General features: G+C 50.4%; 1 protein-coding gene across 14 annotated transcripts in view; it reads right to left on the bottom strand.

Annotated features, from left to right (window-relative positions):
- Positions 1 to 7454: 7454 nt before the first annotated feature.
- The window catches only part of CSGALNACT1 (chondroitin sulfate N-acetylgalactosaminyltransferase 1), a 328453-nt gene continuing 309920 nt past the window's right edge, over positions 7455 to 25987 (bottom strand). For all 14 annotated transcript variants that reach the window (XM_055335069.1, XM_055335058.1, XM_055335060.1 and 11 more), the window contains 4 exons: positions 21017 to 21195; positions 20121 to 20215; positions 11171 to 11252; positions 7455 to 9365 (listed from right to left, as the gene is read on the bottom strand). In XM_055335069.1, the coding sequence (XP_055191044.1) occupies positions 9082 to 9365; positions 11171 to 11252; positions 20121 to 20215; positions 21017 to 21195 (640 nt within the window). In that variant the 3' untranslated portion in view covers positions 7455 to 9081. The remainder of the gene's footprint in view (positions 9366 to 11170; positions 11253 to 20120; positions 20216 to 21016; positions 21196 to 25987) is intronic.

Genomic DNA, 25987 nt, shown 5'->3' with positions numbered 1-25987 from the left:
GGCAGTTCTATTTTAATTAAAAGAAAGTGTTTTTACTAGCTGGTTTTTATTCATCCAGTTCTGAAATCTTAAGGTTCTGAAATGAATAGAAAAGTACCCTGTTGTCACTAATAATTATGAAGACATACGATTCCAGCATCACCCTCTGCTTAAAATTATTCTGGAAGAAATAAGTGTAGTCATATCCAGATATAATGACACTAAGTAACTGTGGGATGTACTAAGTACTGTGAGATGGCTTAGAAAACAAGAAATGACCTGACTGAATTAACCTAATAGTACAAGGGGGGGTGGGTCTGAGTTCTGTACTATTTTATCCTTTTGGTTATTAACATTCAGAGGAATAAACTGTCCATTTTTTGATGATGTGATGGCCAGCAGTAATACTTGAAATTCTTAGGGGGTGAGAACAGTACAGAATTCAGAAAGTGGTTAAAACCGAATGGGGTATTCTGTATGTTGGTAAATTGAACACCAATAAAAATTAATTTATTAAAAAAAAAAATCGAATGGGGTTGAGGAAGCCTGAATTCTCATCGTAGCTCAGCTATTGGATACAGTCTCCCTGTGTCTGACCCTCGTTGGGGCCTAAGGCAAGGATGTCCGAGCCCTGGTCCTGCACCCTGCCCCGCTCCCCGCCCCCCTTCTGCCACCTCAGCAAGCTCCGCTCCTTGGCTGGCCTAAGGTTTCTGGTCTGGGGTGTTTCCCTGCTGTTACCCTCCAGGTCCGGGTTCCCAACACTCCAGTCGGCCTACTCTTTGGAACTGGGTGCAAATGCCTCTCACTGCCCATATCGACTCTCCTCGTTCTCAACAACTTCAGGGAGATTGTAGAATCTCCTCTTACAGTCGTCCCAGATTCTCTGGCTGCCACCCGGTCCTCCAGGCCCTCACAATCATTAGCCCCCACCGGGTCACCTGTAGGGCCCCTGGTCCTGGTCTCCCGCCCTCCCCAGCTATGGAGGATGCGCACGAAAGTGACTTTGTGCCTCTGGGTCACCAGCAGAGCTGAGCGATGAGCGATGCCAAGAAACGCCCGTGGGCCCAAACCTTGTGCCAAAGAAGCAGAAACACAGAGTTAAGAAAAAGGAGAACAAGTGGCAATGGGCATGGACAGGTCACTTACAGTATCTTAGGGGCATCTATATCCAAAGTTGCCATTTTTAATTAACCATCCCTTTTAAGTGTAAAATAATGGCATGTGCTAATGTGGCGAAAATGTGCTTTTGGATTTAAAATCATTCGTGGCCGGAGGTCTCAGAGCGGCGGCTTCCTGTGGAGGCAGCTTTCCGCAGGCAGCGCCGTGGGCCTCACGCGGGACGCCTTGGGACGCCCGCCGGTGACGGACAAGGAGACAAGACGACCTACAGGGGCTGCGGGGCCTCCTGGCGTTCCTGCCTGCGGGGACGGGGACGGGGACGCGGTCGGTGCCTTCAGGCCCGGGGCTCCGGTTCCGCCGGCGGAGCTCGCCCGCCCTCCCGGCGCCGCCCCGCCCGCCTGCGCCCCCTCAGCCTCCCGCCCGCTCCGGGTCTGAGGTGTGTCCGAGCCGCGCCTCGCCTCGCGTCGCCTCGCGCCTCGCCTCTCGCCTCTCGCCTCCCCTCGCGTCGCCTTCCCTCTTGTCGCCTCCCCTCGCGTCACCTCGCGTCGCCTCGCGCCTCGCGTCGCCTCTCGCCTCTCGCCTCGCCTCTCGCCTCTCGCCTCCCCTCGCGTCACCTTCCCTCTTGTCGCCTCCCCTCGCGTCACCTCGCGTCGCCTCGCGCCTCGCGTCGCCTCTCGCCTCTCGCCTCGCCTCTCGCCTCCCTCGCGTCGCCTCCCTCGCGTCGCCTCTCGCCTCTCGCCTCCCTCGCGTCACCTCGCGCCTCCCCTCGCCTCGCGTCACCTCGCGTCGCCTCGCGCCTCGCGTCGCCTCTCGCCTCTCGCCTCGCCTCTCGCCTCTCGCCTCCCCTCGCGTCGCCTCGCGCCTCCCCTCGCCTCGCGTCACCTCGCGTCGCCTCTCGCCTCGCGTCGCCTCTCGCCTCGCGTCGCCTCTCGCCTCTCGCCTCCCCTCGCGTCGCCTCCCTCGCGTCGCCTCCCTCGCGCGCCTCTCGCCTCTCGCCTCCCCTCGCGGCGCCCTCCGGCCTGTGCGCGCCTCGTGTTCTCACGCGCACCTGGGCCGCGGAGGCCGTCCCGGTCCCTCCCGCCCCGCGCCGGCCCTTCCTCCTGCCCCAGCCCAGGACTCCAGGAGGCCTCCCTGGCGCAAGGGCTTCGTTTTCGGGTGGTGAAGACACACTGGTCCTGAGTTGGCTCCCTGTCGCGGAAAGTCCGGCAGGTGTCGGTGCGGATCCAGCCTAGCTCACTGGCCAGCTGTGTGGAACCTTTTTTATTTTTTTTTTAAGAGTTTCTGTTCATTTGAGAGACACACACACACAGAGAGCGCGAGCGAGCGAGCGAGCACAAGCAGGGAGGCGGGTCACAGGGAGGGGGAGAAGCAGACCCCCGGGCTGAGCAGGGGGAGGCAGGATTGCTGGGTTCTTGCCTCACGGAGCGAAGAGGGAGTCTCTCAGACAAAGGAGACTGGGTGAAGCCACGGGGGCTTATTGATCGAGGATGCAGAGAGAGCTCAGGAGTGAGGGGGGTCCCCTCGGGGTTGTCCCTGGGGGCCTGGAGGGCTTGGCCTTTCAAATCCTCTTAACGTCTCCACTGACATCACCACGAGGGCGGACTAGTGAGAACACCTTCAAGGGCTCACTTCCTCTTCAGGGCCCGGTAACTCTTTGTTGGTCACAAGTAGCTCTTATAACAAGGCTCCACCTCGGGCATCTGGACAGGATGGTCTGGTTTGCTTATCTACCGTGGCCTTTCACCTCCACATTTTTGGGATTTCTGGGAGTCTGATTCCAGGCTCCCCTCCCTACCTCTCCCTACCTAGCCCTGCCTGTCCCTTACTTACTGATGCAGGACTTGATCCCGGGACCCTTGGATCATGACTTGAGCCAAAGACAGATGCTTAACTGATTGAGCCACCAAGGTGCCCTATCACTGTGTGGAATCTTAAACGAAAAGAAAAAAAAAATACTAAGCCTATCTGAGCTTCAGCTCTCCAACAGGAGTTACTTAAGAAACCCACTGGGTTCTGGGGCTTAGAAAAGAAGTGGGCAAAGCGTCTGGCATATATAAAGTTCTCCCGAAATAGTAGTTATTCTTTGTGAATCAGAGGTCCAACTAAGGCAGGATTCATGCCCTCCCTGCTCTTCTGTTATGAACTCGGTTTCTATGACCAATGGGCTGTGTATACCAATGGCCCATCTGCTGGAGTTTGTGGGATGAGTTGTCAGGGAGAAAGGGCAGCTTTTAGAGTAAGGGGTATAACGGGGAGTCCCACGACGAATCAGCCAGTTGAAGTAGCATGCAGAGAGATGGCTACCTTTGTCTGAATGACGAACGGTAGGTTTATGGGTGGCATCCTCATAATGGTGGATTTTGACAACCCCCAAGTCTGCAGGGACCAGTCCTTACCCCAAATTGGTCATTGACAAATTGAGTTTGCTCAGGAATTCCTGATCACAAATCCCCTAAGTATTTGCCTGCCTTTTTGACCGAAGCCTTGCAACCGCAAATCCCTTTGGGATTAACTTTGTTTTGTCACCCAAAAAGGCCGGGCAGAGCCTGTGCTAACCCAGACTGCCAGGAAGGGGGCGAGCCCCCACCACCGTCATCAGTCTTAGCTTTTGTGTTCCTTCAGCCAAAAGGATGTTCCTTCACGTCTTCCTGCCAGCTGAGCCCAGCTCTGGTGACCCTCCACCGCACTGCACTTCAACAGCCGGACCACATGGCTCCGAGCGACCCTAGCCCCCTGCCGTGCTCTCAGTGGTGGTGGCGGTGGCGGTGGGGGAACTCGGAAGGTGCTTCCCAAACACAGCTCCCACTGCCCCTCCTGACAGCCCCACACCCTACAGGTGGGATGTTTGAGGCTAACGACCAGAGAAGGAACCAGTAGTTAATACGTTTTTCCTTCAGCCTCTCTGAATGTAATGTGAGGGTTTTGCTGTTTGTTCTCCCCTTGTATTTATTTTTCCTGTTTCTTTTTTTTTGAATATTTATTTATTTTTTTATTGGTGTTTAATTTGCCAACATATAGCATAACACCCAGTGCTCATCCCATCAAGTGCCCCCCTCAGTGCCTGTCACCCAGTCACCCCCACCCCCGCCCACCTCCCTTTCTACCACCCCTTGTTCGTTTCCCAGAGTTAGGAGTCTCTCATGTTCTGTCTCCCTTTCTGATATTTCCCACTTATTTTTTCTCCTTTCACTATTTTTTATATTCCCCAAATGAATGCGATCATATAATGTTTGTCCTTCTCCGATTGACTTATTTCACTCAGCTGTTTCAAAAGGGGTTTCACATCCTAGCAGGCTGGGTGATGATTATTGTCGTTCTTCAGACACTGGCGGGGGGTGGGGGGGAGTCAGAAATGGGGAGTTAACAGCCAAGCAGGAGGGAACAGCGAGCTGAAGTCCTGCCCCCCAGGTTGATGAAGAGGAAATCCAGTTCACCGGGTATAGCCTGTAGCTGGAGGCCGTCTGTACAGTCGACCACCAGACATTTGGGGAGTTTTGGGCAGAGGTTGCTGAAGGGGCCTGGCCCTGCCTGAGCCTCTGGGTGATGGGGTGACAGGCAGAGAGCGCCCAGGGGCTGTGCCTGCTTCTCTCCCCAGGTCATGATCTGTGCTCTCCCCTGGAAGAGCAGACAAGGTCGAAAAGGCCGAGACCCTGGGGAGGAACCTCCAAAGGGCGAGCTCAAAGGATCAGTGTCACAGAGACATTGAGAAAGGCACCTCTGCTGAGAGAACATGTTCTGTGTGTAGAAGGAACCACCGCCCAGCGTCCCCACCCTGGGCTGGCAGGCTCCCCACAGCTTTTGGCAGCAAGAGCAAAGCCCTGGTGGGGTCATGCCAGGAGAAACAGCTTTGAATTGAAATATAAAGCCAATCAGAATATGGATCACACAAAGCTGCCAGTTATTTGATGGGTGTTGGGAGTAAAACACACCCACCCTTGAAGGGATCCCCCTGAGGACAGGACCCCTGATGAGCAAGTCTCAGATCCAGGTCAGGCCTTTTTTCAGAAGGCAAGGATTTAACCTGTGCTCCCCTCCCATTCACGGAAGCCTTTATGTCCACAGAGTGGACATGTTGGGGGCATGCAGGGGGCAAAAAGGGCATACAGAGGGCATGTGGGGGCATGCAGGGTGGTATATGGAGGGCATACAGAGGGCATATGGGGGGCATATGGCGGGTATGGGAGGAATACAGGGGTATACAGAGGGCATGCGGGGGGCATACGGGGGACATATGGAGGGCATATGAGGGGCATATGGAAGGCATACAGAAGGCATATGGGGGCATGAGGGGGGCATACAGGGTCATACAGGGGCATGTGGGGGGCAATGCTGGGGGGCATATGGGGTCATACAGAAGGCTACTTCCAAGGCTTCAGAGCCCCCACCCTCACAGAAGGACTGCAGCCAGGACGGGGAAGCTCTGTGAATTCCGTGTGTTCCTGGGCCTCTGTGTTGTTCTCACTCATTGTCAGGGGATTCTGAGGTGTGCTGAAGAGCAGAACATGGTGGGAAACTGAGGCAGCAGAGAACAGACTCTGGACTTGCTGGAGGCCGAAGCTCCCTCCTCCCCCCACCCCCACCCTGACCTTGTAGCCCTCTGCAGCTGGAGGCAGGATGTGGTGTGAAGGTGTGAGCCCGAGCAAGCTCCTCACGGTTCCCGCACCTGGAAAATGGTACTGCCTGCTTTAGGAGGTGGTCTTCTGTGAGGGAGGTGCCTGGCTCTACAACCAACCTCAAAAACCTCTAATGCTCTTCGACTGCCTGGGGCTCATCGATGCAGTCGTGATGACCAGTTGCAATGGGGAGGGGGTGGTGGGGCAGGAGTGCAGGGGAGTCCTGCTAGGTAGCCTCGGCCAACTGTTTCCACAGTGTAAATACTCCCACCTTGGTCCACTTCAAGCTACTGACCTGCCATTACTGAGTGAGATGGGGGAAGAGGTGGGTCAGCTCACCACGGCTCAGAGGGGACCCAGGTCTGCATGGAGGCCCCCGCACCAGGGAGATGGCTGGGCTAGTTCTTGGGTGACCCAGATACCACGAGAACAGAGGGAAGATGCGGACAGCACATCACACAGGCCCAAGACTCAGCGCTTCCTTCCTCTAGAAGTTCTCATGGGACTGGGTCCTCTAAGCCAGAGGTCCTCACTCCTTTCCTTTGCTGTCTGGGGTTAAATTCCTAGCCCCCTAACTGTAATGTCGCAGCAGGGCCTTCACCAACCCTTCTGTATACAGGACAGGGTAGGTCCTGCTAAGGCCTGGATGTTTGCAACCCCCCCCACCCCAAATTCAGATGTTGAAGCCCTACTGTGATGATATTTGGAAGTGAGGCCCTTAGGAGGTACTTAGCCCTCTGCCGGGTCTCTGTCCTGCGCGGATCCAGTGAGATGGGTCCTCACCAGACAACGGATCTGCCCGCCCCTCGATCCCGGAATTCTCGGCGTTTTTGACCTGAATCATCCCCTTGCTGGTTAGGCCACCTCATCCAGGGACGTTTGTACAGCAGCCCAAACTAAAACAGACCCCCTCTTATAGGTGCTTTAAGAGGACTCCTACTTGTTAATAAAACTGCTATACCTAAGTTCTAAAAAGAGAGAAATAGGTCAATATTATGCTGTTTCCTTTCTTCTTCATCTACCTCAGCAATTCTTAACCAACTGTTGAAACTCAATTCCTAATCACTGCCTCAGGCATCAGTGATATGCAACTGACAGCAGCACAAAAATGGCTGGTTGGCCCCCAGAGTGCAGCCTGGGATTACACAGTCCGCAGGACACCCAGACCTGCCTAATCACAAGGTCGCAGCATTGCTGCCGGCCTGCTGGAAGTGCATCCTCCTGACACCTGGAGAATATGGGCAGGACTGTGCAGGGCAGTCCCGTGGAGCCCCCAGAACTGCTAGAGAGAGGCCAGAGATGCCCTGAATCTCCAGTATCCCAACTGTATGTGAAAATATGAAACCCAGTCAGAAAAGGACCTTAGAAATCATTTCTCAATTTCTTCTAAAAAAAGACAAGTGAAATAATATTAACAGCCAGGTTTTCCCTTGTGGTTCTCTCCTTCTAGACCAGTGGTCCTCAAAGGGGGCGGGTAGGGGGGTGCTTTTGTGCCCTCCAGGAGACATGTGGCAATGACTGCAGACATAATGATTGTCAATGTAGGTGAGAGATGCTCCTTGGATCTAGCAGGTGGAGGCCAGGGATGCTGCTAAATACCCTACGGTACACAGGGCAGCCCTGGCAACTATGAGGGATCTAGCCCATGGGGTCTGTTGCACCAGGGTTCAGAAACCCTGGTCTCTCCACATTAAAAAAGTTTTCCCAAAACTAAAGACATGGCATTCTTATTCCAAGAAGAAATTATATCCACAAATCATATTTTATTAGCTGTCCAATGTTACCTTCCATTCATGTCCTGTGTTTTAATTAAATCTTATGAACTACCAGTACAAATCAATACAATGCATTTTTTTTTTTTTTTTACACACCAACAGCTTGAATGTTCTGGAAGCTTTTAAACAATGAGTTGACTGTGGGCAAACAGAAGGCAAGGAATCACAGATAATTAGCTCATGCATCTGGTGCTGGCTAATAAATAAATAATTTTCACATGAATGTAGAAATCACTCAATGTTAACTGTATTTTTAAAAAATAGTTGGAAACTGTAATAAAATGCCATTTTCAGAAGCATCTTGGCGGCTAAGTATAACTGTTTAATTTAAAAAATATTTACTTTCCCCTAGATTGGGGTGGGTGAACATGTAGCAAAATCTTCCATCCCACTTGACTCTGGCAGATGGAGTGATCTTTCACAAAATACATTTTTCTGCATTTCTTTTCATAAAAGCCAGCAGCCAGGAAGAGCACCCTGCTTTGAAAAAAGATAGTTTGGTTCACACAGTATACTTTGGTTTATTTAAACAGGTAAGAACGTGGTCCCCAGTTCTCCTGAGGAGAAAATGTGTTTTCTGACTTTTGAATAAATCAAGATATTACCAGTCTGAATGAGGCTTTCTGTTAAAGGAAAACGTATATCTTTCTTTCCCTCCAATGTTCAGTTGCTCCTCTTGGGAAATACTCTTCAGATAAAGTATCTCTAAGTCTCGATGTATCAGTAGTCCCATGCCACGACTTCCACCTGACATTCAGGGTCTGACGGGATTAGCATTTGGCATGTCCTTGGATATGGGGCTCAATCTGAACAAAAGTTTCTCACAATACAAGTATTTTCTTAAAATGTATAAAAATGTATGCTAACTTGTGCTATCTTAGTAAGGCTTGCAAATTGGTAATTAAATAAGCAGAATATAACTCATAAGCAAAAAAAAAGCATTTTTAAATAAAATTAAGAAACGGGGATGGTTAAAACTATAATAAAAAAAAGATGAGCAGATTATTTTTGGTTAATCTTGGATGGAAATGACACAAGTTTCTTTTTTTCTCTTTTTGAGTCCATTTGGTTTTGCTTAATATACTCACAAGGATCACCATGAGTGTATCTCCGAAGCTCACAAGGTCTCCTGATATGTTAGCATTTCCAGGCACGACAGCCCTACCCACGCAGTCATCACTCATAGGGGAGACATGTGCTTGCCTTTCATTTGAAAGAACTCCTTATAAAACAAACTTTTTATAATTTGTGAATATTTCAACGGGCACAAAAGATAATAGCTCTCACTCTGCTGTAAACACAAACCCTCCACGCAGTTAGGCTTGTAACCTCACAATCATCCTGCCTTTGTCAGACTCTGCACGGGATGCATTTGGGCTGCTCCTGCAGGCCAAGTGAGAGATTTTAATTCCTGTTGCGTTGAGCCAAATAGGCAGAGAGAAATCAGAGGCTCTCTCCCATCTCTTTTACTAATCAGTTGAGCTTTTTTTTTTTTTTCTTGCCCTTGAGGAAAGTCTTTTCTTTGTCACAGCCACATGTTCAGTGATCACAAAGGGAAAAAAGTACAAAACCTCCCTGGATCTATCCCTGGGAGTTCAGGTTTTTTTGCTACTCGTCTTCTGTTTGCGAAGGTGGGCCTCTATCTCATGCCTGAAGACCAGCATCCCCAGCTGCCCGTGGGACGCCTCGTTCATGGCCTTGGACTGCATGCACATCTTGTACTGCTCGGGGGCCAGCTCGTCCACGCAGTGCTTCTCGTGCCACAGGTGGAAGAGCCCCCGCACAGGTGTACGCACCACAATCAGATTGCTGTGGAGATACTTGCGGTACAGGTGCACGTCCTCCCCGCCCCAGCCTCTGATGTCCAAGTCAAAGCCACCTGTGGGAGAGAGGACATCGCTGAGTCATGCTGCTCGGCCGCCTCTGACCTCTGTGCCCTTCCTGCCCCACACAGGCATGGCCCTCAGTGCGTGGTGCGGCAGTGTTTTAGGGGGCGTGTGTCACTGCCCCTCTGAAATCTGTGGGTGTCCCTCTGCAAGGGAGAATTCAGACACCCCAAAGGGAAGGTTTTGCGGCGGCGGCCAGCACCCGCTTCCGGAGGCCACAAGGTCACAGACAGGCCTCCTGGCGCCGCCTACCTCCTAGGGCTGCCGGAACTGCCATGCAGTGGCCCTGAGCCCCACAGTGGGCCCTGCTGCCGCCTTGCCAGCTTGAACCCTCCAAGACGTAAATGTAACTTTGACGAAAAGTGGTGAAGTCCCCCCAAATGCCTGTCATCACTGGTCCCACATGGCCCCCAGGCCACTCTCCTCTGCTCCAGGCCGCCCATCACCACCAGGCCGGGAGGGGGACCCATGCACAGGCCACCTGCGCCTGCCCATGGTTGGGCTCTGCACACAAGTGGCTGGTGGCCCCCGATGGCTGACGGGCAGACATACAGAGTCAGGGGTCAGGAACGTGAGTCTCAGTTCACCCAGGTCACCTCTCTTGAGCCACGGTTCCTTATCCTGGTGTGAACTAGACGTCATGCCCGAGCGAGCAGTCACGGAAGGGGAAGTGCTTGCTTCATTGTAATGGGTTTCTTATCGGTATCATTACAGCTTATTAAAGAGACGGTGCAAAAGTTAGATGCTTACAGATAAATACAAGATGCTAAGGGATGACTGGGGTCCAGAAGTGACCCAGAGACTTTGAGGTGACGGCAATGGCTCATGGAGGGAGCCCACCGTTCCCACATGTGTCAGCTGCCGTGATGCCCCATCCTTAGGAAAATCCAGTTTATTCTAAATTCAAGTCTGATAAACATACATCATCACAAATGGATCTGTCTGTGTACACAGAGCACGGGAACACAGGGTTTCTCGAAACGGAAACCTGCTTTAGAAAGGAAGATAAGGCGGGGTGGTGGCAGTGTCCATGATCTGGGAGCTGGAGCTTCTTGACCCCATGCCAGCAGCCACCCTGAGCCTGAGCCCAAGACCAAAGCCTCTGGTGTGCAGAGTCACAATGTCACTCTGTCTCAAGGCACATGAGCAGGTGCCACTCTGAGGGACAGGAAGTGCTCTCGTCCCACAGCCCCCACCTGCTGTGCTGTCCCTGTGCCCTTTGGCCTCAACTGTGACCTAAGGGCCTTTCCTCTGGGCATTCTGGGAACGTGTGTGCACGGACAGTGACTATACGCTCAGCTGGAGCCTGAAGTAGCATCTGGAATTTTCGAAGGTTCAGCAGAGAGAAATTTGGATCTTTTCTGGTATGTGATTTTCCCAAATCTCCCACGTTGCCCTTATGTTTCTCAGTGGATCCTGCTACTGTGGAGGCCCAGAATGTTCTGCCTGGGAGGGACCAGAGCCAGAACTAGGTCAGAAGGAGGCTTGGGAGTGGGGTGGTGGCGGCCGGGGGAGCGGTTTGAAGTCATCTGTCTGTAGCAACTGCCTTGCCCTCAGTCTGTGTGCCACATTTGGGGTGACTGGAAGGGTCTAGGGGAGATTAGAGGGGCTCAAGGTCACACACACCCCAGCCTCCTCCTGGTCCAGCCCCCAAGTCCACGACAAGAGCAACAGCCCTCTCTTGGGAAGTGGGTACACGCAGCATCCCAGGAACCCGCCCAGGCCCTCCCGCCTGCTCTGGGCCTCGGGCCTTGGCCTCCAGGTGGCAGCAGAGGCGCAGACGTGCTGCTCGTCTTACCTATATTGATGAAGTCTGAACGGTACTGACAGGTCATCCCAAAGCCAAAGTCTCGCCAAAATCCAGTTTCCTTCTTTATGACCTGCGGGGAGAACATGGTCATTCGGTCATTCAGGAGGGGTGGACAGAGGGGACCGTGATGGAGAGACGTCACAGAGCAGTGCCAGCGGTGCGAAGTGGGGAGCTCAGCGACAGCCCTGCGCGGGAAACGCTGGGCCCCAGGCCTTTCCGACAGCCAGGAACACCCTGAATGCAGCAGCTCCGAGATGGGCCCTGTGGTCCTTGGCTCCTCTGCTTGGAAGGTTCCTAGGGTGTCGGCATGAACACACACACACTCATGCTCACACTCACACTCAAAAACAAACCAGGAGAGCAAGCTTTTGAGCAGCACCATGGAAAAGCCACCTACGTGTCTGGCACAGCAGCAGTACCAGAGAGAACAGGAGGCCTCGGCCCCTCACACAGGCCGGGTGGGGAGCCAGCCAGGGCTTGGGAGGGAGGAAAGGCAAAGAGAACAGCCGGGGAGTCAGCTGCCCTGGCACAGGGGCACACATAGGACTCCCTCGGGAAATGCAAAGAAAACCTGAGAAGGCAGTGTGTTACTTGGGCTCTGCAACCTCTTGCTCACTGAGGTAAAGGGCATCAGGAGTCCAGGTTCTGAAGAAAGGCTCTGTCCATTCATCTCTAAACTATTTTAAAACCAAACTGCTCCCAAGAGCATCTGTGGTGGTGCCAAGCTGCAGGGCTGCCAGGAGGCCATCCAAGCAGGGACGGTCTTCAGAGAGCAAGGCCGGGGCCTGCACAGCCTGTTACTCTGCAAAGAAATTTCCAATGCATTTGCTAAAGCAGCAAGACCTTTCCAAACTTTCCTTTAGTTTTTTGGCGGAGCTAATTCTGGGACTCATTCTGAGAGTGTAATAGTTCTTTTTCACGATTCATTCTTGGGGTTAACATCGGTGCTTAGTGCAGAAAATCACTCTCCTGAGGGACGGGGAAGTGGGAGGGGGCCACAGCAGGTCCCCACCCACCAGGACTTCTCCATTTTCTGTGAGGTTTGGCTCCCTTTGCTCACTGCTCATCACAGACTGTGTAGCAGGGGAGGAGCACCAGCGTCTCCTCCCAGCTTGCCCATGGGCTGACTTTTCTGCTTCCGTCAGATCCCGCAATTCTTTGAGCCTCTACTTCCTTTCCTTTAAATGAGGTGGTTGAGGGGCACCTGGGTGCCTCAGTCTGTTAAGCATTTGACTCCTGATTTTGGCTCAGGTCACGATCTTGGGGTTGTGGGATTGAGCCCCCTGCGTGGGGCTCTGTGCTGGGCATAGAGCCTGCTTGAGATTCTTCTCCTTCTCCCCCTGCCCCTCCCCCCAAATAAAAATAAAAAATTAAGGGGTGCCTTGATGGCCCAGTTGGTTAAGCATTTGCCTCAGTTCAGGTCATGATCCCAGGGGCCAGGGATGGAGCCCAACAAGCAATCAGCTCCCTGCTCAGGAGGGAGTCTGCTTCTCCCTCTCCCTCTGCCCTTCCCCCACTCATGCTCTCTGTCACTCTCTTTCTCAAATAAAAGCAATCAGTCAATCAACCAATCAATCAGGAGGTTGAACTAACCCTCCGCTAAGGTCTCTCCCAGCTCCCAAACATCTTCCACCTTCCCGAAGCTTCTTGTCTCTACCACAGCCTCAACTGTCTTCCATAAATGGCTCGTGGCAGAGCTGTGAAATTAAAAATTCTTTTGCTTTGTAATCCATGAAACCATCTCCTCTTCACGACCACCCGCACCGAGTGAATACATACGCGTCAGGGTTTGGGGAAGGAAAATGAGGACCAAGAGAGATTTTGTCAGTGAGTCCCAGCAGATGTGTTCCAATTCCTCCTCAGAACAAAGGCCTGTTATACAATATCTCCCAAGTGACAAGGTAATTTCATTAGTATCAACTGGAAAAATTTTGCAGGGAAGGAAAGTTTGGGAAAATCTCCATTGAGTCATTTTTTAAAAAGAGTTTCTGTTTCATAGCAGGTACACACGGTTTCTGTTGCAGCTAATGGCTTAATATCCTTTCTGCTGGTCAGGATGAAGACCAGTCCTCTAAGCTTCTGGATAAACATGGAGTTAAGAGAAGTGCCAGTATCCCAACTTCAAGCATCTGGCTGAGGTCTGTATGGAATCTAAAAGAGGAAGGCCAGGGCTTGGGAAGAAGGACAAGGGGGGTGGCAAGAGGTGGTCGCCCCACACCCAGGCTGTGGATGCAGCACCCAGCAAGGCTGGACAAGGTCAAGAGTGACCCTCACCTGGGACCAGTGGGACAGACACAAACTGATTTACCAGCTGGGGAATGCACTATATAAAAACTTCCTAACTGGTTGGCAAGCCTAAGAAAACCACTATCTTGAAATGCTCCTTGAAATTTAGCCATTGGTGGAAACCAATCTGATGGCACCCACAGCATATAACATCAGGGCAAGCCCGAGTTCACTCCTGACAGGTTTTACCCCCCACAGCTGTGCCACGTCACTGACATCGTGCCCTCAACGAGTAGCCGAGCTGGGAGTGAGCGCTCTCAAATGTTTATCAGATCACAGCATGTTCCAATTTAAAACCCTGAAGGGGCTTTTATCGCATTCTCACTAATACAATTAGAATAAAACCCAGAGAAAACCTCTGTCCTGTGAAGGTCCTACGTGACCAAAGCCCCGCCTGCCTCGTCCAGCTCACATCCCCTCACACAGTCTCCTTCTGTCCTGCCCCTTGGACACACCAGGCTGGCAGGTCTCTGAGGCTAGACACTTGCAGACCCGTTTCCTGGGTCACCTTTTCTTTGCTCACCAGTGGGCTCTGGTCCAACATCACTTGTTTAGAGCAGTCATCCCGGCCTCGTCAGCCAGGGTCGGCAGCCTGTACCTCTGTCACCACCGTGTCACTCTCTATACTGTCACCTGCTTTATTCTCTCCATAACACAGCTTTCTGAAATTATCTGTTTGATGCATTTGTTTCCTCTCTTTTCTGTGTTCACCAACCACCACTGGTGAACATAAGCCTAGGGCCTTGGTCTGGTTGATTGCCTCCAGATCACTGTCAAGTACACATCAGGTACTCAATAAATGCTTCTCCAAGAGAGGATGAGGAGCAGTCTTAGGGCAGAGAGGGCTTCATGCCAGTGGAAACAGACATGGATCACATAAGGAGTTCTTGGGTGAGTCATGAGGGCCCAGGGATTCTGGTGGGAAAATTCAGAATCATGTGGCTTTGGACAAACGGACAAAAATGTTTTCGCCTTCCTGGGCTCTAAGCAGAGGGCTCTGCTGCTTAGAGCCTCCGCCCCAGGCACGAGAAGCTCCACTGCTCTATTCAAGCTTTGAAAAGATAGATATACACCAACAATGTTTACTACCACAGAGGAGGAAGAAACTCTCAGATAAAGATCATAAGTCAAAAGAAAAACATCTCCTTCTGTCCTGAATTTTGCCGATCTGTTTTCAAGTGCTATCCTGACTCAACACAAGGTCTTTTGAGGACTAGCCTCCTCTCAAGTCTCCGCAGCCCCCTTCCCTCTCCACCTTAGATCTCAGCAGAGCACTGCAGGGCAGGAGCATAGCACAGCACAGAAGGACGGCTGTCAAGCCTGCTCTCCCACAGGAAGTTTCCAGACCCACACCTCTGTGGGTGATGCATGTGACAGGGCTGATTATTTTCTATTGGGACCAAAACACAAAGCACAGACCAGAATCTCTCCCCAGAGATGTGGGAAGACGGCCACCCTGCAGCTGCAGGGGGACCCAGGAAGGCGGTCAGTGCCTGTCAGTTTAATGGTGCCGATGGTTTAATGGTGCAATCTGGGCCCTGAAATAAAATAAATAACAAATACACAAGCAGAGTATTACCTCTCTTTGATTTAGAGGAGTGGCTCTCTCCCAAGAGCCAAGGCTGTGTTTGCCCAGGCTCACACTCACGAGAAACACCTGTGGTATGTGGCCCTGCAGTCGGCAGGCCCCACGCTCAGAGGCTTTCCTCCTGGATTTGATGCTCTTAAAATGCTTAATAATTCCTGCACTGGGGCCCTGCACTTCCACTCTGTACTGGGCCACACGAATTACGCAGCCAGTCCTGCCTGCAAGCAGCAGCAACCCCGAGCTTCAGGCCTTCAGTGGCTGGGGTGGGTGCCCCCGACCCTGCATGATACTTCCCTTACCTGGGCACTGGGGGAGTCTGGATGGGGGTGCAGAGGTGGAATGACTGAGCCCGGACCAACACCAGGATTGCTGTAACCGTTTCTATGTCTTGAGAAATAAAATACTGTGGAGGCACAGCTTTCATAGAATTGGTCTAAGAATGGACTTGAATGCCACCTCCTCCAAGATCCCTGTTAACCCACATTTTCCCACAAGGCTTCTTTTACTGGTATCTGCTTAAAAGAATAAGGTATCTTCTGGAGGGTATCATGCTGGGGGAGAACTGTCCAGGCTCCCTCATCTAGGACTCTATACCCACGGCTGGATTCCACTCTCCTGGAAGCACTCCAAGGCCTAAGAACACGTGGCTGCCACGCAGCATTGACCTTGGCCCTGTCTTCATCACACAGGGCCACCTTCGCTTCCCAGTGTCTCACTCAGCAATCCCAGCAAGTGACCTATGCCTCAGTGCAGCAAGTTTTGTCTGCGGAACGAGCAGTCGTGCCCCTGCATGTCACTGGTGGGTCCACACAATAAGGCGGGCGCAGTGCTGGCTTCTGACAGGCTGCGGATGGCAGGCATGACCACTTGTGGTACCCAGTGCTATCTGTGTAAGAGCAGACCAAAGGATGGACTCTGCTCAGTCAGCAAGTTTTAGAAATGTAAACCGAAATGCAGATTAGTGGTAACATACTTCCTGGAAGGGGCAGACAGGGAAGGTACCTAGGCTCAAAGAGGGTGAGGACAGGACTCAGTGTGCCGTGTGCACCCTGGACAGACAGGCACAAAGTCGCTGCACAGAAATGCTGGGTGGGGTGCACAGCAGGCTGAGAGGTCACACCCCCCAAGCCTCGGAGGGGGGGTGGTGGCGACAGGGCCTCGCAGGGCAAGGCCAGGGCACAGACACAGGCCGGGCACGCACCAGGCAGAGAGGCCAGGGGTCTACTGAGCTGGCGCCATGCACCAGGTGCTGGGGTTTGCAGACACATGCTCTGTCACCGGTCCATGTGGGGGGGCACTTAATACCAAAGAGCCATCAAGGCTGGCAGTGCTATGCTGGGGCTGGCAAGGCCAGCTCCCAGACCTCACCCCACCTTGGTGTGCAGTGACATCGTTCTGGGCCTCCACCAGGCCACGGGGGGATGGGGGGTTGGAATCACTGGCAGCATGGAAACTGGCGAACACCGTGCATCAGGGCTTTGCCTTCCCTCTTTCCAGAGGGTGGGTGGTTAAACATTTACTAGCTGGCTTTAAGCCAGACAAGATGATTTAAAATGGGATTAATCTATGTTTTGGAAATGTATCTCTGGCAGAGGGGGAAGGAAAGGCCGGGTGTCCGGGGAGGGAGAGGCTCTGCAGACAGAAGAGCTGGGTGGGTACCAGCACGAACCAGGTTGGAACCAGGAAAGTGGAATGTCTAAAGTTAATAATCATTTAAGCCAGAGTCAGTCCTATCTCTCTGAGTCTTTCTACATAAAAATATCAGCAAGTTTTATCTCAGGTTTACAACTCAAAAAATTAAATGTTAGCATAAAATCCCATGATTTCACATACTTATTATTAATGGTCTATACTCAAAAGTAAAGAAACAACTAGTCTGAATGCCCTCCCCCCCCCCCCCCCCCCGGCCCCCGAATGTGACTTCTGGCTTTAGTCTGAAGACAAAGTGTCACAGCAGAGCCATTGACAGGCAGTGACCAGCACAGGGACTACTAAGGTCACACTCGCTGGGCTGCGCACACTTGTCTCGTGTTTGCATCAGTGAGTGCTCTTCGTTATGGCTCCATTCTGGATCTGTGTTCTCCCTCCACCTCGACACTGATATTCTAGGGTGGCTCTCAAGAATATCTATAGATCTGGGCGCCTGGGTGGCTCTGTTGGTGAAGTGTCTGCCTTTGGCTCAGATCATGTTCCCAAGGTCCTGGGATCAAGTCCTGCTTCAGGCTCCCTGCTCCACGGAGGGCCTGCTTCTCCCTCTCCCTCTGCCTGCTGCTCCTCCTGCTTATGCTCTCTGTCAGATAAAATAAAATCTTAAAAAAAAAAAAAAGAATATCTGTAGATCTCAGATCTTTCATGACTGAGTCAAAATGAACCCTTGGTAGGAAGTCTTTCCTAACTTACCATGTCTAACCATCTTGTTTCAATGTATACCTTCTTAGCACATACACATTGTTTCCATTAAATTAATTTCTGTAGCTTGATGTTCTCCTTTGGAATTTTTGTCAGATCATTTCCTTTATATTTCAGCCCTCATCTCGATCCTAAGCAAATCTGCTTCCACTGCAGTAGAGTAAGGAAATCTTGCTTTCAACCTGAGTTCTGCTACTAGCTGGTTGTATGATCTTGGGCGAGTCCATAAAAACAAGACAGTAAAGTGACCTCCCCAATCACTTCATACAAAACTGTTTCAGTTCCTCTGATTCGTCCAGAACTTCCAATCTAGATCTCTGCAGGCAGCAAGTGCTCAAGAAATGGCTCGTCCAATAAGGAACATAATCAACACTTTCCTTGTAGATGGAGAACCCCCTGTGTCTCAGAGACAGCTACTGTGTTTCTCTGGACTAAGCCATCATGAACACTGAACCCTAACATACCAGATTTATGTGCTCTAGGAAAGCTCTAAGGTGTATTTGGAAGTAACTGTCAAAGGCTGCAGGATAATTCAGAGGCTCTAGCTGTGGACATAGAGACCTCAGTTCTGTTTTGTTTTTAAAACTTATTTATTCATGAGAGAGGCAGAGACACAGGCAGAGGGAGAAGCAGGCTCCCTGCAGGAGCCCGATGTGGGACTCGATCCTAGGACCCTGGGATCACTCCCTAAGCCAAAGGCAGATGCTCTCAATCGCTGAGACATCCAGGCGTTCCTCAGTTGTTTCTGCTTGACTACTAATTCTAGGGATCTCAGAAACTGGCTTAACCACATCACACGTCTAGCTTCCCTTTGCACCTAATTCTCTGCAGGAATGGTAATAAAAGGATAAAACTTTTAAAGTGTGAAATGAAAAGAATTCCTTGCAAGCAAATAAGATCTTTATGAGTTTGAAGTCGAAACATTAATCATATTTGATGTCAAATGTAAAGAAGTACTTTATTTAAAACCAAAGGAACTTACATTCTGATTGGCTGAAAGAAAATAAATCCTGTATTCTTTTTCCCCCTCCAGCCCTAATAGAAACTTAGAACTCATGGAAAGGAAACAAGGTGGTCTGTGTCTTAACAGAAGTGATATCATCCTAAGGTAGACAAAAACTGATTCTTGGGGAATGAAAAACTCTGATGGTGCTGAGATATCCAGCACACATATACATATGGTTACGTGAACAGGTCCTCGGTCTATCTGTGGTAGTGGAGTTTCACTGGAGGACGAGAGAGCTATATGATCACGGTACTGGGCAGCACAGGCCAAAGGGAAACCACGCTGGGATGGGCGAGGACTCAACCTCATTCAACCTCAGGGAACCCAAGCTAAACCTTCTAGAAAAGATCCCTATATCAGACAGAGGTTAACTGGAAGACGGGGCTACAGAGAACAGGTTTTGCTACTTCTGGAACCTTAAGGACCGAATCAGTCTGCCAAAAGAGTCTCAAAGAACACATGTTTTCAATGAAGTCAATTTACTCTCCCGTTGCACAGAAGCCTGAGAGACGGGGTTCCCTCACAGCTTCACGTTCGCACAGCGGATTTCCCTTCTGTACCCGAAGAGGTACTCAGTGGGAAGAAACATGGCTTTGCCTCAAGAGGAGACACAGACACTCAAGGTGATGAAGAGCAGACAACCCAAGGTCAGATGCCTCCTGACAGTCATCCTGAGCTGGAACGCAGCTTTAGACAAACCTAGTTGATACCTCTGCCGGGAAAGGTCAGAGTTCAAGTTGGGGATGACAACAATAATGGGGAATTTTGTCTCAGAAGGGCATTGCCTACCTGTGTTACAGAGACCTTCTTCTGGCTTTACCACACCTTCCCGTGGCCCACACTGCTTTCTCTGGACTCAGGGCCACCACCACCGCCACCACCAAGACCACTCAGCATACAGAGATCCTGGGGGGCTGTGTGGTCCCACTATCCACCACCTGTGCAGCCAAGATCTTTTTTTTTTTTTAAGATTTTATTTATTACAGACAGGCAGAGACATAGGCAGAGGGAGAAGCAGGCTCCCTGAAGGAGCCCAATGTGGAACTTGATCCCAGAACCCTAGGATCATGATCTGAGCCGAAGGCAGATGCTCAACCACTGGGCCATGCAGGCGCCCCCCAAGATTTCAGCACAGAAGCCCCTCCAACGTTCCTCTAGGGCCCACCTTGCTGGTGACCGTGCTCCAGAGTGGCTGCCATGTGTGGGGATGATGGGAAGGGTCCTGGGTCTGGTCCTCACTCCCCCATTGATGTGCTCACTGGGTGACCTGCAGTGAGCCACCCCCTTCTGACTTCTGCTTCCTAGCTGTCACCTTTCTTACCTGGGAGGGTCTGTAATAACAAAGAAAAAATGTGCTGCATCCATAATGTGATAATACTAGTTTCTAAAAGCCATAGAAGAAAACTATGAAGGTGTGAAATTACCTTTCTGTAAGGTACTGTTCCTACTTATTTTCCACTTTTAAATATTACAAGCACTTTTAATCAACAAGACCCTGGGACCAAAGGCCAGAACGTCTGCCAAATTTAAAAATTACTGTGGGAATCAATCCACAGATTTCCACTCACCTTTACTCGTGGTCAGGTGCCCCTGGTAATGAAAGACAGGGAAGAGAGCTGCACAAAGGCACCTGCGGGATAATTACTCACCAGCTGCTGCTCCAGGGGAGGCACTGCATCGTGATGGCCGTATATTATGCCAGGATTGTACTGACTGAAAAGGACCGGATAAAATACCTTCTTCCCTGCAAACCAGAAAACAAACATTCACTTAAAGCAAAGCTAGTAGGCTTGTTCACTCATATTCAGCCCTCTGATAATCCCAGATATTCACATCCACTTTTTCTTTTCTTTTCACTCAGCCATAAAACAGATCTCAGCAGTCCTACACACCTCGACCACATGGGCAGACTCTCCTCTATCTGTAGCACAGAAGTGGCATGCAAAGTCCTGACAGATGGGGGCTCTGGGGAGCAACTGAGCTGCCCTGCCAGATATTAACCCATTAACTGCTGCCTTGTGGAATTCTGAAGGGTGGCCAGAAGGGCCAGGGTGACTTCAGGCAGCAGTAGATTTAGGGACCCCAGGGCATTTGCTCTTTACCAGTTTACACCCAAGAGCATCAATGATTTAACAGTGGTTATCAGCTGAATACTAGCCTGCTTACAAGTTAAACTCCAGGAGAATGGTTTTCTCCATGTGGATTCTTTCTGCTCAGATCCCTGCCTCCCTTAGTGTCTGCCCATGGCCACTCCTTTCCCTTCAATCTCAGACAGCTTTCCAGCCCTCATCATCCCCACCACGCCCTGTCCTGTGGATGTTCACTAGAGCCCACCTCCCAGCTGAACACGGAACAGGGGTCCTAGACTTAGGACAAAGCATCTCAGGATTATGGGGGCCAACAGTCCCACCCTGACATCAAAGGAGAAATCAAACCAGATGATTTTCCTTTTCTTGGGGTAAATTAGGCCTGTTCAGAAGCAGGATGTCAGAGGGAACCATGAAGGAGTGAGAGGAAGGGAAGCGTCGAGGCCAGAGACCCATACCTGGCTGCGTGTTCAGCCTGCACGTGTTGAGGAATTCAGAGGTGAAGTAGATATCGACATCACAGAAAAAGAGAAGGACGTTGCTTCCTTTCCAGAAGCGGGCTCCGACATCAAGTCCCTTTCCCCGAGAAAACTCTCCATTCAGTTGGATGAATGTGAAGTTCCTGAAGTTGGCAGCTCTATGAGGGAAGAACATTGTCATCATGTGCTCACGCACCCAGGCGGACAGAATGCCTTAGAAAACACACGGCCAGGGCCCATCCACATTGTCAGATATCTTGTAACTGTGAGGGTACAGAGACTAACAGAGAAGATATAGAATGAGCCAGACTCACTGGAAACTCACTGAAATTAAAGGTACCAAGAACACTTAGTGAAGCTTGCTTTATTTATTTATTTATTTATTTATTTATTTATTTATTTATTTATTATTTCTTAGTGAAGCTTTAATACCAGTTAACTTCTTTCTCTAGCAATTTCCCCACAGTGAAAACTGTATCATTACAGCTAATGGATATTTTGTGTGATAGAGAAATTTGAACCAGTGGAGGCGAGGTCAATAGGACCCAGGACAACCTCCGTGCCTCCTGAGCCACCTGAATGATACCACTGGGCCAAAGACATAAAATCACACTGGAATAGCCCCTCCTAGTATCTTCTCATCTGTATGCAACTCAAGATCAGGCATGGTAGTCTTGATGAATGTCTATCTCCAAAGAGATTCAAGCCTGGACTCCTTCCCCACCTTCAGAAAAAGCAAGAGAGCTTGGTGGGAAAAATGACAGACTTGGATATAGATTGATAGGGCCATCCCAGACCTGGCTCTCCTATAGATCAACTCTGTTATCTATGCAATTCCATGAATCTCCTGGAAGCTCAGTTGCCTCATCTGCAAAATGGGAATAATGACACCTTCCTTAACTACCTCACAGAGTTATTGGATAAACGCTGCCAAGAGCACACGTAAGCATCAGCTCTCGCTATCATCAGCACAGGAGAGGATTCCCAGGCCTCTGGTGGTAAAGCCAAGCAAGACATTTCTTCATTTGGCTCTTCTTTTCCTGAGACACCAGAACCTTCTGAAATGGGTGAGCAGAAATTCCAGGAATTCGCGTAGTACCTAGAGGGACAGGAACTGTCTTCGGCCAGACACAATCAGAGAACTCCTTTGAGTCCTATTCCAGCTCCTACCCCTGCTCATGAGCAGGGGGCCTGGCCTGTGGCAAATTCCTTCACCTCTCACTTATGCCATTCTTCTCTTCATAATGGCTCCCCTGCTCATCTTTTTCTAATGGCTAGTAGTAGGCTCCCTTCTGGATGTATCTCAAGGCTCATACTCTCTGCCCCCCCCCCCCCCCCCCGTCCCCAGTCTGCAGGGATATCTGTTAGCTAATTGGCAGGCGAACAGGACGGGCATGCCCATGAGCAAGGACCTCCTCACTCAGGTTGTGACTCCTAATTCAGGTGCCTCCTCCAAGATGCTTTCCAGGATCTACCATCAGAGAGTTCAGAAATACAAATGCTTTACACGTGAACAACAGCAAGCAAGTTTCACCAAAGGAAGAGGAGTGCAGTTCCTTAACAGGCTGTGTGAAAGGAACTGCCCAGTTTCCTTCCTTGAACGGTGTATGGTTCTTTGTGTCTACATATCAAGTTTTTACCAAAGTTCAGTCACGTTGAATCCCAAGAACACAAGGCAGAATTAGAAACTGAGGTAATGGTGTCATAGATATAACAAGGCTGTCAGGGACTGACTACTGAGTGATGGTTAGACTCACTGAGAACTACAAATTTAGAGGGCAGAGTGGTAATTTCATGTATACATTCACCCATTGTGCAAATTAATCTGGGTGATTCCATCCCCAGATTCCCAATTCCTGGCTCAAGCTGCTGTGCTGGTGGAGGGCGGGGAGGGAGAGGATGGGGGCTGGGCCTGTCTGCCCTTTAGGGCCACCAGAAAGAAGGGCGGGGGGAACACCGTGCCTAGGACTTGAGATGGCCTTCATCTGGAAGAACTTTTTGGAAAAGTCTTCTAATAACCATCTCTAGGATGTTTCCTAGGCTTCAGTGTGTTACTTCTAGAGAAAGAGAATTCGGGACACTAAGGGACCCTCTGTGTGGCCCCAACGTAAAGGCAGTCGGCCTCCTTTCTCTTCATTCAGCCTCTCCACAAGGATGAGGCCATCCACGTCACCTCACATCCACTGCACTACTGTCAGCGTGGCCCAGCCTGCACGGGGCACTGTGGGTGCATGGCACCCGGCTCTGCCCCTTGGGGCCAACACAACCCCCACCCCCCACAAAAAACCTGCCCCACCAGCTCTGCAGGCCTCCCCTTCCTCCAGGAGAGGGCGGGCTCGCGGCCGCCAGGAGAGAGTGTGCCCACGGCCCGCCTCTGCGCTGAAGGACTTGCTGACATGAGTGCACAGAGGCCGGGTGGGGACAGAGGCACCGCTGGCCCGGGAGGCACCATGCGCCAGTTGTAGGTGTTGGAGAGGGCCGACTCTTTTATCTGTCTGTTGTTCCCAGGGTGGCAGCCAGGTCGCTGTGCTCAGCTAGGATCTATAGATGGACCACAGCACTGTCCTCCCCTGAGCAGCCCACCCAAGGCACTTCCTATAACTGCGCAGCATCTGGAGGCGGCCCGTGCTCTCCTCGTTGCTGTCAGGAAGGTCCTCTGATAGTTACCAAGCATTCTCTAGCAAGAAAGGGGGCAGAGCTGGAAACACCAGAAAAAGAATCGGAACCACTTTACTTCCTCTCTTTTCCAGAACAGAGAGACTAATCCACTGGTGAACATCTGGGCCTGGCCTTGTATACCTCCCTCTCATCTCAAACTCATCAGCACCAGCTCCTGAGCACAGGACGCCAACAAGATGAAGAGAAAGCGGCTTCTGCATGAGAGCCAGGTCCCTCCCTCACCACGTCCCATAGCCATTCAGAAAGGTGGCTCACTGGGCAGGGGGATTGGCTCTCTAGGCCAGAGCACCCCTGCTCCACAGCATCGTCGGAAATGTGTCTGAAGAGGCTGTGAGGCCGATGTAAGAGCAAGGACACATTTCAACACAAAACCCTGATTCACCCCAATGGGGTCTGGTGGTGGGTCTGGGAATGTGCCCAACATGGCCACGAGGCTGTACATCCCACAGACGCAGGCCACCAAAGTGCACAGGCAAGGACCCTGTTCTGTCCTTTGCCAGAAGATGATCACTGATGGTGTGCCATGGCTGGGGCCTCCTGCCTCTGCTCAGGGTCCCTTCCTGCTATGTACTTTCTGAATCCACTCCAGTGAAGATCCAGCTTGGTCTTGACAACCCAAGTCAAGTGTCACACCTCCCCCACCATGCTGCAAACTGAAGTGCTCTCTCTGCCCTCCTAGGCACGGTGCCTCATTCTCCCTCGTCTCCTCTGTGCCCGTGCCTTCCTTGCCTTTGTCTTACAGACATGTACCTGGTGACCTAGCGGGCTGTAAAACCTTGGTGGGCAGGATCTTCAGAGATTCTCAGGCACTCTGCAGTAACTGGCCCACATGGGGACGCCATGGATGATCAATAAGCCTCAGATGAATCACGGGGTAAATCCTTGGGGAAGGCTGGGGTGTATCTCAGGCCTTCGCTATTTGGGGGGGCACTGCTCAGGGCTCCTCCTTCCCTCAGGTACAAGCAGGGGAGGCCCCCATATATCAGCAAAAAGTCGCTAGCCAATAGATTGCAAAGACAGAAACCCATGCTTTTAGAAGGATGGCAAATATGTAAATCACAGAAAAAAAGAGAGCTGAGAAAAATGAGATACAATTTGGTTTGAGACACTTAATGTATCCATACAAAGAAATGGGACACTTGGTGGCACACCTAAAGTAACAGCCTGGGGAGGGGAAACTGGCCTTTTTCATTACAGAGTGAGGACACCACGTCCTATACTATGTCATTTCCCACTGACTCAGAATACATAGCTCTAAAAAAGGCCCCCATGATTACTCACTGTTCTTCTTCTTCTCTTCTTGAATTGTATTCTTGACTGATGACACTCTCAAGTTTCTCATTCAATTACCCTCCTTTCTATAGTAAGTCTGGCGCACAGGGACTCCTCCAAGTTATATACAATCATGCTGCTAGCAGTTATAATGACCTCAGAAAGCCAATGTTTCTCCTGGAGATTTAATTTCTCTAATTGACTTGCATTTCCCAGAATTGCTGAATTGAAAATGATAAAAGATCTTGTTGTCTAATATGATCTATTCTCCTACAGACTTCTTCCCCACCATTATAAGGAAATTCCCTGGATGTGGCACTTCCCACAATAACCCTTCACTTAAAAAAAAAAAAAAAAACTTTAAAAATTTACATAAAAACCTATATTACATTCAATGTATAATTTAAGATTTTAAATCTAACAGCTTTAAAAATCGAAATCACTTGAGTTCTTACTGAAAACACTTGAATACTATCAAGAATTTAAAAATAAACAGATTCTCAGGCAGCTTGTCTTAGTAGGCACTTTAAACAATTTAGAACTTTCTAGATTCTGACCTTATACAAGCCAGCTTATACAACTCCATTTAAGCAAGTTTCTTTCAAAAAGATAAACAAAATGGATAAACCTTTGACTGGACTATATAAAAGAGATTTGAGGGCTATTACTCAAATTAATAAAATTATAAACAAAAGAGGAGACATTACAATTAATGCCACAGAAGTACAAAATATCATCAAACTACTATGAACAGTTATATGCCAGCAAATTAGGTGACTTAGAAGAAATGGATAAATTCCTAGAAACATACAACTTACGAAGACTGGATCATAAAGTAATAGAAAATCTGAATAGACCAATAAGGAGCAAAGAGATTGAATCGATAATCAAACATTTCCCACAAATAAAAGCCCCAGGACCAGATGGCTTCATGGCTAAATTCTACTAAACATCTGAAGATGAATTAATGCCAATCCTTCTCAAACTCCTCCAAACCAT

Source organism: Nyctereutes procyonoides, unplaced genomic scaffold (assembly GCF_905146905.1).
Source record: "Nyctereutes procyonoides isolate TBG_1078 unplaced genomic scaffold, NYPRO_anot_genome, whole genome shotgun sequence".
In the NCBI taxonomy this organism is placed as follows: domain Eukaryota; kingdom Metazoa; phylum Chordata; class Mammalia; order Carnivora; family Canidae; genus Nyctereutes; species Nyctereutes procyonoides.
The sequence above is the reverse complement of the archived record's forward strand: the minus strand, read 5'-3'. Positions and strand labels throughout refer to the sequence as shown.